General features: G+C 54.3%; 1 protein-coding gene across 1 annotated transcript in view; it reads left to right on the forward strand.

The window, feature by feature from the left end:
- The window catches only part of TMEM9 (transmembrane protein 9), a 36930-nt gene extending 25551 nt beyond the window's left edge, over nt 1–11379 (forward strand). The window contains 2 exon segments of the mRNA XM_021928767.2: nt 2237–2368; nt 10352–11379. Of these exon segments, the coding sequence (XP_021784459.1) occupies nt 2237–2368; nt 10352–10504 (285 nt within the window). The 3' untranslated portion in view covers nt 10505–11379.
- Nucleotides 11380–11813: the final 434 nt, after the last annotated feature.

The following is an 11813-nucleotide window of genomic DNA, read 5'->3' on the forward strand; positions in this document are numbered from 1 at the left end:
TAGACACAGTCACCACCACAGACGTCACGAGGTCTCTGTTCATTCCTCTGTACCAGGCAGAACTTCCTGTGTCTTCTGGAGGCTGTGAAGCTGCCCTAGCAGAGACCCCCATGACCCCCAGCCTCCCAGTGCAGCTTCCTAGTCCAGGTTCTAACAATCCCGGGCCAGGCGCCTGGCACACACAGTGCTCACTGATTACACAGTCATTTCTCTCTCTTTTTTTTTGTTTTTTAGAGACTGGGTCTGACTCTGTTGCTTATGCTGTAGTCCAGTGGCATGATCACAGCTCACTGCAGCTCTGACCTCCCAGGCCCATGCAACCCTCCCACCTCAGCCTCCTGATTAGCTAGGACCACAGGTGCACATCCCCACACCCAGCTAATTTTTAAAATGTTTTGTAGAGACAGGGTCTCACTATCTTGCCCAGGCTGGTCTCAAACTCCTGGCCTCGAGCAATGCTCCAGTCTTGGCTTCCCGAAGTGCTGGGATTGTAGGTGTGAGCCACCATGCCCTGCCTAATGTAGCCCTTTCTGTTCCAGTTTGTAGCTTTTTTCTGCTTATCCTTTGAAGAGTCTGTAGATAGCATTGGAAAATAATTCTCATATTTAAAGGCACTGCTGGGTCCTCCATCAGGTTTCTCCTTTTGAGGCACATTTTGGGGGGTGTTGGTCTTCACTGCTGTCCTTCCTGCTTGTTCCAGGGAGCCCTGTGCTGTAGCTCCTCTGTGTTCTCATCACTCAGGGACAAAGCAGCTGTCTGTCCTCCACCGCTCCCAGCCAGGGCCCTGTGCAGACTCAACTCCTTTCATCCTCCCACCTGAGGCAGCCCCTCCTGCAACTGTCTTTCTCCTTCTCTGAACTTGCTCCAGTGGGCCTCACCCTCCAGGGACCAGACGCCTGAGACCTGAAATTCAGAGCCAGATGTCGCCGCTGCTCCCTGTTTGGCCGGGAGGGAACTTCCTGGCATGGGGACCTCATCAGATACAACTTCCTAATCCCTCCCATTTCCCCCAGTCCTCCTGCCTAGGAGGTGCCCCTCAGCTTCAGCCTATTGAAGACCCAGCCTCTGTTCTCCTTCCGCCTTCCTGGGGTACAGGTGAGGTCTGATTATTTGACCTGTTTAATCAGGCGTGAACACGGTGCCCCAATCAGGTGGGACATTGGTCCAGTGGAACTTGGCTATTGGCTGAGCTGGGCACCCAGCTTGAAAGTCCTGAGGTTCTTTTTTTCACTCTTGTTCACAGTCTAGGCAGGGCAGGGCTGAGATCAGAAGCCAGCAATGGCCAGGCACTGTGGAATTAGGAAAGGCATTTGAGAGGGAGTCAGCAAGTCTGGGTTCGAGTCACACCTCCACTGTCTGGTAGCCTTGGGATCCCGGGTGACCTAGCCCAGCAGTTCTCAGTCAGATGATTGCAGCCCCACAGAGGGCATTTAGAAGCGGATGAAGGTGCTTTTGTGGTCCCAATAACCGAGGTGTGTTACCAACACCGTTACAGGGATGTCCCACCCAAAATCCCAGAGCACCCACATTGAGAAACATTGAGTTTGCCTCATTAAATCTATCTTTTCTGTAAAAACAAAATGACTCGAGCTTGTGAAGCACTGTGTATGTAAGAGATTCATGGAGTTGTTGTTCTAGCCCTGGCTTTCCCCTCCCTGCAGAGGGGCTGGTGGGAGGGCAGGCGTGACCTCCACCCCCAGTGCACGCCTTCTTACCAGCCTGAGCCACTCTGCGCAGGGGCGTGCTGTGAGTGGGCCAGCGTGCCCCATCCGTCCTGCTCTCCACAGGAGCAGTGAGCCCCCAGCCCAGGCTTATTCTTCCTGGTCTCAGCTTTCCAGCCTCTCCACAGCCTGTTCTTCCTTGCTGTTAGTTTCTGATTGCTTCACCCTTCATCATGGACTCTTCTACAGCCAGGGAGGCCCTGTGTTCCCACCTCCACCCCGCGAGCCTCTCAGGGCATCAGGCTCCGGACTTCTTCCTCTGTCATCTGCCTGCTGCCCTGATGCCTGCTGTGCAGATTCCCTCAAGTTAGGACAGAGCGCTTCCTCTGTGGAGTAGGCCCTCCCTTTCCTTTCGGGGCATGCTTTCCCTCTGAGCCCACGTTGCCTCCAAGTCCTTTCTTAGTGCACCACTCGAGGAGTCACTGCCAGCCAGGCACAGATGGCCCAAGACTAGAAACGGATTTCTAGCCCTGGCCCCAGATGCTGATTGACAGGCACGCTGGTCTTTTCCTCAGGTCATCATTGTCATCTACCTGTCCGTGGTGGGTGCCCTCTTGCTCTACATGGCCTTCCTGATGCTGGTGGACCCTCTGATCCGAAAGCCAGATGCGTACACCGAGCAACTGCACAATGAGGAGGAGAATGAGGTAAGAGGGCTTTGAGTGCCCAGGCCCTGGGCCCCTGCATGTGTGTCCCCAGGGCAAAACCCAGAGGAGCGCCACCTAGGTCTAGGGCCCACCTCCCCCACATGCTTCAAGTTGCTTTTCTGGTCAATGTCCTACACATCACCCAGACTCAGCAGGGACCTGCCCTTTGCCCTTCCAGATGAAGCAGGACACCAGGCATCAGGCAGGCTCCATGCACAAGCCAGGGGAGCCATGTCATCCTGCTGCACTGTGCTTCCCGGCAGAGGAGGTGCAGCCAACCAGGGCCAGTCACACATAGATACACATAATATTCCCCACGTGCTCAGACATGGGTGACAAGCTGCTGGTGGACTGGAAGGCGGCAAGTTAATTTGTTTGTCAAGTGATTCCACAAACATCTGTTGAACACTTGCTTAATGCAAACCAGAGCTCCAGGGTCTGGCGGGAAATGTAGGATTTCCAGAGCGGAAGAGGAATGAGGTAGACAGTGGTGCTGGGTGGGGGACGTGTGAGGAAGTTTGAGCATTGCAAGCATAGGGTAGGGGTGTTTGCACAGTGGCATAGAGAGCTGGCCAGTAGATTAAGTCCACATTATTAAAGGCCCTAAATGTCAAGCTAAGGGGGCTTGGCTTTATCTGATATGGAAAGTGGGGAACCACTGACCCCAGACGGCCTGCAAGGCCTCTAGGAGCTCATGCAATGGTGGGGAGCTGACGGGGCTTGGACCAGGGCCAGCGCAGTTAGCAAGCGCTCTCATCGTCTTCCCATTCATCCTCATACTAAAAAGTTGTGGACACCATGGCGAGGAAACCCAGGGGGACAGGAGGGCTCAGGTGAAGGACTCTTGGTGGGAGTGAGACGTGGTGCGCCAACATGTTGAGCAGAGTTGTGATGAGCCCTGCACTCCCCAGGTGGTCTAGGGGAATCTTGCCCGAGTGAGCCTGTGTGCCTCGGGCTCCCCACTTACGCGCTCATGTACCAGCTAGCTGGGCGCACGAGACAGCAGAGCGGGCTGCTTAGAGGCATGGAGCCGAGGCGGACGGGGTTGGCTGCTGCTTCCACTCTGAGCTCTGTCCCCAGGGCCTTGCTGCTGGAAGATACTCCTGTTTATTGACTGATGGAGGGATGCCCTGAGTGAACTCATGCATATGCATAAGGAATATCTAGTGGGGAAGCGCCTCAGCTAGGCCTCGGAGAATTAGTTGAAGAAACTGAGAGTTATTTAGCTTAAAGGAAAAAAGACAACTAAAGGAGACACATGATAGCTGCCTTCAGAAGTTTGTAGGAGACAGCTCAGCCTCACCTAGGGATGGAGAGATTTAACACAGTATAAGGAGGAAGCTAGGAGTCTTCCTGTAGACAGCATGGTCTAACTATGGGGCAGGTGGGCTGGGCTCCCTTGCAAGACCATGAGCCAGTTCCTCACCAAAAAGAGGACCCAGGACCTCAAGTGTAAGTGTGAAGCTGCCTGGGTGACGTGGGTCTGGGCCAGCATGAAGAGTGAAGAGAAGGGCAGGTCAGGGAGGGAGCCTGCCTGCTCTCGAGGGCTGTGTCGCCCCACCCTGCGCACATGCCTGGACTGCTCCCAGTTTGCCCCCAGCCTCCTGCTGACATGAGTTTGGCCGAAGGTGGAGCAGAGGGGATGAACCTCGCCCCATTGGAGCTGGGGCCTGGGAGGTGGTGGCACTGGCAGTTGGGTGGTCTGTGTTCAAGAGGAAACCTCGTGTGCCTACCTGGTTATTAATGTAGAGTAATAGCAGCTCTGATAGGGGAGGAGCATCGCTAATAAACACTCAGCGATTAGGGGTAATGTGGTAATTGCAGTCCTGGCTGGGGTAGTAATTGAGAGATGCAGCCCAATGATTTCCGTGGAATGCATGGCTCTGGGGCATGGCCTTGTTGTGTCTCCTGCCATCCTAGCCAGGGAGCCGGAGGGAGGGCAGCTTGGGGAGGGCAGCTTACCGTCCCTGGTTATGAACCCAGGTCTCTCTTACCCCCAGGAGACCTGGGGTGCTCCTCATTTGAAGCCTGTTCGTATGAGCCTTGGGAGGAAGAAGGGGTTAGATTGGCTAACCTGTAGCAGGACTGCCTGAGAGGACAGTAGGCTGTGACAGGCTGCAGCACATAGAAGCTGGCGAGCCATGCTCCCTGCTGTAGGGGAGATTCCGGCCCTGGGATGGACAGGATGACATGCCCTCACCTCTCACCCAAGGTTCTAAAAGGTCATAAAAGGTTGTGTTTAATCTCTTTGATACCCTAACCTAGGGTGCAGCCAACTCTGGCTGGTTTTGGCCTGGGGCAGGTAGATCCCATTGGGTGCCCTTGGCTGGGTAAGGAAGTGCCCTCGGTCCCATTCTTTGGCATCACCTCTCCATCCCCTCACCTCCTGTGATTCTGTGTGGTCTGGAGGTCACAGTTGTCTGTGGTTCAGCAACCCTGCTTTTCTGAGTGTATTCAGAAAACCTGCAGGTGGCACGGTGTTGAGATTTACACAGACCTTATGTCTGCCCTCAGGGATTTAAGCCCCAAGATGGCCAAAAGCAGGTGAACCAGCAGGAAACATAAAGGCTGGCAGTAAAATCTGGCTTCATAAGATGGATGGTCAGCTGAAGAAGCCAGATGCCTTGGGAGGCCCCTCTTTACTAGACAAGGGGTCGGAAAGTTACCCTTCCCTTTGTGTTAGTCTGGGAAGGAAGGCTTCCTGGCAGAGGGGGATTTTCAGTGCCAGCTCAGGGTGGATGGGAGAGTGACCGCTGAACTGCAGGGAGGATGAACAAGGCATTGGGGCTAGACAGAACCCAAGGAACTTGTCTTTACAGAGACCGGGGCCCTAGTCCTGGGCGACGAGGGATAATCTACTGCCCCTCTCAGTGCACAGAGGAAAGGATTGTGGGGAAACATGGGGCTGGGGGGCAGGCACTCAGAGGAGTGGCAGCAGTACCTAGGCTGTAGCCATGTCTCTGGGTTTCACCCCAAGAGGAACAAAGTCAGGACATGGCCTCTTGGGGTTCCTTGAAAGCTCGCCTAGGCCTGTACAACTCGGTGACTTTAGAAGGAAAAATCTCCCTAGGCTCCAGGAACTTTCAGGCCCTACGCCCCAGGAGTTTGGGACCCAGTTAGGGGTGAGATCTGGACGTCAGGACATTTTTTCAGGTTAGGGACCCCTTGGCTCCCTCTTCCCAATTCCTGTGGCCAGGAGCTCTCCTGCCCTGGAGGCAAAGAACTGGAAGAGGAAGGGGAGGCCTCCCCCTCAGCCTCAACCCCGTTCATGGAGGGAGATGAAAGCCTGTCATGTTCCCTTTGAAAGCGCTGGCAGAGCCTCAGTGGGCCCTGATTGCTGGGCGCTGCCTCCCCTGGGATTCCAGCAGCATTAGGCGTAATCCCTGGGCTCAGACGTCCTTTGAAAGGAGGAAGCAAGCATGTTTGCTGGGGCAGAAACAGCAAACAGAGCTGTTTTAGATGTGCAGGTTGGGCCCTCTTTGAAGAGACACACATGGTTTCTCTGAGGCTGGGGATGTCGCTGCTCACAGTGTGGGCCCAAGCTCTGAAGAGGTCTTCAAAGTGCTCACCCTCCTGGGGCAGTGGGTAGAGTTCTGGGCCCCGTTTGGGAGAGAGCATACAGGGAAATCAAGGAAAGGCGATGATGATGATGGGAACTGGAAATGCAGGCACCGGGGAGAAGACTTGGGCCCCTGGGGAGCAGTCTCCCCTCCTGTCCGCACATGGGTGGCAGCTGTGTGCTGAGGACCCCAGCCCTGGGGAGCTGACAGTGAAACATGAAACAGACACACTGATGAGGGCAGTCCAGACAGCCTCCTCCCCTGAGGGCAGAATAGAAAGGTGTGCAATTCAACAGTTGCTTCTAGAGCCTCCAGTGGGGCAGCACAGCATTGTGGTTAATCACAGTCTTGGGAGGGGCCGAGCCCTGCCATTTACTATCCGTGGTGCTAACCTCCTGATTTAGTTTTCTAAATCTGGAATAGACATAATCATTTTTACCTCAGCATAACTGTTGTGAACGTGTGCGTGGAAGCTTTACAAGTATTTGCTCATCCTTAAGAATGTGCTATTTCAATCAGGTGTTAACACTTAAGTAGCATCATGATTGCTGGAGGGAAGCCTGAGGGGCAGAGTGCACAAGGGCCTGAGTGAGGCGATCACCACAGGTAGAGAGAGGACGCATGGACCAGTGTAGCTAGAGGCTTGGGGGTAAGCGGGGAGGTGACCCTGGGAGTGCCCTTGAATGTCATGCTCAGCAGGGTTTTACTTGTGAGCAGCTGGGTCCCAGCTGGGGTTTTTGAGCAGGGAAACAGCATGAGTTGGTGTGTCGTAGGAAGGTGGCTCCGGCCGCAGCATGCAGGGGTCAGGGAGAGCCTCGCTGCAGAGATGCAGTGGAATGCAGCAACAGCAGCAAGGATTTGGGTCAAACGTGGAAAACTCAGGCTGTATAGTCCTCTTGCTAAAGGGCTTTGCACTAGGGCCATGCTTTGCTGAGTGGCTGGTAAGTGACGAGACCGCCTGGTCACGTTCCTGTGTCTAGGATTGGGGAGGAGGGAGGAGGAGCAGCCAGAGAGGGGAGAGCCACCTGAGGTGGGGTTCTCACTCTCCCTGTGTTCTTGTCAGGTCAGACTTGGGCCAAGTCCAGTGCCAGCTCAGAACCAGTGCTTCTGGGCAGGCTGAAGAGGGTTTCATCTGGGACGGCCTGAAGGGCTCAGGGCTAGTTTGATCAGCTCGGGCTTATCCACACAGCTACTTGGGTCCTCCCAGTGCTGGAGAGGAGGGCCTCGCATGATGTCCTGAGCATTGGTTCCTTTAGAGGTGCTTTGTTCTTGCTCTAGCTGTGGGGAAAGATACCAACCTGTCTCTTTGGTTGTCCATGCTGGCTCCTTCTTAGGAGAAACCAGCTAAAGAAGGATCCACCTGGGTCCTAGGATAAGAGATATACATACATAGGTTCAAATTCTGACTTCGCCACTAAACAGCCATGCAGCCTTGGGCAGCAAGATGATTCACCTTTCAGAGCCTCAGTTTCTGCAGCTACGATATGGGATAGTTTTACCCATTTGCCAGTGTTGTAAGCCTGGGAATAATCTGTGTAAAGTGCCTAGCAGAGCGCCTGGCACGTAGTGGCACTTGTCACAGTCACACTGGTCTGGTCCCCCTGGGGACCTCCTGGGAACCCATCCATGTCCAAGCTCTTTCCCCTGATTGGGAGGGGCTCCACCCGCCTCCCCTCCTAACTGCCCTTCTGTTCCCGAGTTAACCAGAGGCCCAGACTCAGGGCGAGAGGGGAGGAGTTGGTGGTATTTCTCCCACTGCTACCCACCATACTTGCTGCAGAGCAAGCAAGGATGAGGCCTCACTCTGGGCTGTCTCTGAAACAGATGTGGAGTCTTTAATACCTTTTAATCAGACTATTAGCGATGGAAACACAGCCTCTCAGAGGCAGCTTTCCCCCACTTAGGAGCTGTTTGTTAAGACTTTACATGAAGGGAAAACAAATGATACTGTGGTAATGTGGTGAATTTCAGCATGTTCCCTTAATGCTCTGCTCTGGGCTCTCCCTGGCTTCCCCTTCTCAAGACGCTCCCCTGAGATGCAGAGCAGTGGAAGAAGGGCAGGGCTAAAACTGCCCCACCCTCCCAAGCCTAGCACCCCACCCCACACACACTGGAGCCCTGTCATGAAGGAGGACGGTCCCAGAAGAGATGAGAGTGGAATGGAAAGAAGAAGAGAAGGCAATCCAGCCCCCAGAGCCAGGATGACCAAGTCCCGGTGGGCCCATAGCTTCCCAGATGGGTCTTTAGTGTCCACCTCATGTAGACGGCCACACAGAGGCAGGATTGGGTGGAGGCTTGGTCTTAGCACTGTGGCCAGCTCAGTCAGCACAGTGAACAGGGAAGGCATGGAACTGGAAGGAGGGGCAGCAGCACAGCAGTTCTCACAGGCTTTCTCCTGGCAGCAGGCTGCCAGCCTTACTGCCTACTGGCTTCCAGAGCTAGGCTCTGATATCAGCCATCACTCCTAGGGAAGAAAGAAACCAAAGGTCTCTTGAGCCCTAGCTCTGTGACAGCCAGGGTAGTAAGTGCTTTATATGTGTGTTGTTTAACTTTGCCATACAATCTACTAATCTTAAACCAGTGTATTTCAAACAAGCCATTAGGTCATGAAATGAATTTTGTGAGTCATGACCAGGATTTTTTAAAAAATAAAATGGAACAGAGCAAAGAATATCAGAATGCATTACACTAAGTATTGTTTTATGAAACTTCCTTTTCACTGTGTGTGTGTGTGTGTATGTGTGTGTGTGTGGGGGGGGTAATATTCGATAACTATAATTCCTAAAGACTGTAGAGCAGAAAAAAGTCTCAATGACTACATTTATTATATTAAATTGAAGCCTGGAGAAATAAAGTAACTTGTTCAGGGACACACTGCCTCAGAAGTGACTGAGGCCATGGCTCCTTCCCAGCCCCCGCTGTGGACCTGTAGTTCCACCTGGGACACGGGCCTAGGGGAGTCTGAGGCTAGAAGGGGGCAGGTGGTCCCCAGCCCAGGAACAGAACCCAGGAGTCCTAATTCCAAGCTCAGTGTGCCCCCTGCCTGACATGGCCACACCTGCCTTTCAGGTGTTGCCTGAGCCTCACCTAGCCTGGCACAGGCAGCCTTCCTCAGGACTGGGACGGGAGGCTCCCAGAAGGCAGTGTCCATCTCTAATGCAGCTTAGAGATGAGCGCTCACAAGATGAAGTCCTCAGAGCTCCAAGGGGATGATGATGAATCCTCTCCCAGCCTCCTCACTGCCAGCTCATTCTCTGTCCACCCTACCCTCACCTCACCACCCCCCTTCGCCCCAGCCTAGCAGCTGCATGGTGACAGAAGCCGTGCCAGCTTGGGGCATTAGAAGCAAAGTTGCATTTACTGGGCGGCTCTGGGCTTAGAGAAGTGCACTAATCCCTTAAGAGATGTGTGGCAGGAGATGAGAGGCAGGGAAAGCTAGGGAGGAAATCCCCACGGGGGTGCAGGCCTGGCCCTCAGCTCTAATTCTCTCCAAAGATCAGGTTCAGGTCCTGCAGGAAATGCAGAGGCTCCGGAGCTTCAGAGGCAGAGAAGTGGTAATTAGGGGAGGATGCTTTTGACGGCAGCAACAGTTCTGAAAGCAAAGGGGAAGGGGATCAGCAGAGGCAGATAGGGAGGAAGCAGAGCTGTCCTCGGCTATCAAAGGAGGGAATGGGCCAGAGTGGGCTCTGCAAAGGGAATGCTGGGGCGGCTCTGAATTTCCATCCCTGCCAGACTCCCTGAGTGATGTCACATCCCTCTTTCCCAGAGAAACTAAGATCCCGTGGATCTGGATCTGTGCAGACTCCTCAGTAGGCACCTTCTCCCATCTGGAGCAGACTGCTGCCGTCTGAGGGTAGCCAGACCCTAGCCCCTGGGCCTTCCTCCCACTCCCTGGGCGATGGCAGGGAGGGCAAGGGAGTTCTCTAGCCTAGTACTAGCCCTGGGGGCACCTCGGTACATTCCTGAAACAACAAATGTCATCAAATCCTCTGCCTAAGTGAGGTCTTGAAGCCTATGCTTAGCATCCTTCTTGAGAGTTAGAAATAGTGGAATGGAGCATGATGAGGGGTGAGTTCAGGCTGGGAACCTCACTTGAGCTATCTGTGTGGCAGTAACTGGGGCCCCAGCAGAGCCTACTCTTCCTGGAGTGCTTGCTTTCCCAGGCCCCAGGGAGGGGCAGGGACCCCATCCTGCAGATGCTACAGACACTAAGGCCTCCAGCAGACCTGGCACACTGTTCAGCTCTGCAGATGACAAGGCAAGGTCCTCAGCCCACAGCACTTGGGGAGGCCCAGCCTCCCAGTCTGGGGAAGGTCAGGCTTTGGGGTTGCTCATGGGTCATTCTTTCCATGTCAGACTTTCAGGACCTGAGACCCTTCTGGCTTGCCGTGCCAGATCTTCTCTTTTTTCCTTCCCACTACAGGATGCTCGCTCTATGGCAGCAGCTGCTGCATCCCTCGGGGGACCCCGAGCAAACACAGTCCTGGAGCGCGTGGAAGGTGCCCAGCAGCGGTGGAAGCTGCAGGTGCAGGAGCAGCGGAAGACAGTCTTCGATCGGCACAAGATGCTCAGCTAGATGGGCTCATATGGTTGGGTCAAGGCCTCAACACCATGGCTGCCAGCTTCCAGGCTGGACAAAGCGGGGGGCTGCTTCTCCCTTCCCTCGGTGCCAGTTTTCCCTTTAAGAGCCCATGGCATTTTTCCTCCTCCTCCCTAACTTTAGAAATATTGTACTTGACTATTTTGATTAGGGAAGAGGGATGCGGTCTCCGATCTCTGTTGTCTCCTTGGGTCTTTGGGGTGGAAGGGAGGGGAAAGGCAGGCCCGAAGGGAATGCAGACATTTGAGGTGGCCTCAGGCGTGGATGCAGTCTGTCTCTCCTGGCTCCACTCTTGCCGCCTTCCAGCTCCGAGTCTTGGGAATGTTGTTACCCTTGGAAGATAAAGCTGGGTCTTCAGGAACTCAGTGTCTGGGAGGAAAGCATGGCCCGGCATTCAGCATGTGCTCCTTTCTGCAGTGGTTCTTATCACCACCTCCCTCTCAGCCCCAGCTCCAGCCCTGAGGACAGCTCTGATGGGAGAGCTGGGCCCCCTGAGCCCACTGTGGTCTTCAGGACGCACCTGGAAGCTGGTGTTCCCTGTCCCCTGTGCACTTCTCCCATTGGGACATGGAGTGCCCTTGCATACTCTGCTGCCGGTCCCCTCACCCGCGCTTGAGGGGGCTGGGCAGTCCCTCCTCTCCCCAGTGTCCACAGTTGCTGAGCCAGATGGTTGGTTGGAACACGAGACTCGAGGCTGACCGTGGATCTGAACACCGCAGCCCCTGTCCTTGGGTCGCCTCTTGTCGCTGAACTTCGTTGTACCAGTGCATGGAGAGAAAATTTTGCCCTTCTCTTGTCTTAGAGTTGTGTGTAAATCAAGAAGCCATCATTAAATTGTTTTACTTCTCTCACTTGCTGGATTTTAAGAGATTTAGGGAACTAGGAATTTTTCACAAGTGACCTGGTAAATGTATCCCAGAGGGGACAGAGAGCATTGCGCTTGCTAGGTCCAGACAGGCAGAGCCTTGGGAAGTCCAGGTGGCCGTGGCAGAGCCAACCATAGTGCACTCAGGCCAAGGCCACGGCTTGCTGGAAGTCCTCCTCACCTGATGAGGAAAGAGGTGGGTAGGCTGGGGCAAGGAGCATGGTGAACCGGCCCTTGGGAGTTATCGTGAGATTTTACTTGCTTCATGTTTGTGGGCGATTCCTCTGAAACTGAACAGTGCCTGATTCATCCTAATATCCTACAGACACAGTAAATAGTGCTCCCTGCAAAACCCTGAAGTATCCCCAAATGAAAACCAATAGGTATCAGGAGAGGGGTGGGTGGGGGAAACCAGAAAAC

The sequence above is a fragment of the Papio anubis genome, chromosome 1 (genome assembly GCF_008728515.1).
Source record: "Papio anubis isolate 15944 chromosome 1, Panubis1.0, whole genome shotgun sequence".
Taxonomy (NCBI): Eukaryota; Metazoa; Chordata; class Mammalia; order Primates; family Cercopithecidae; genus Papio; species Papio anubis.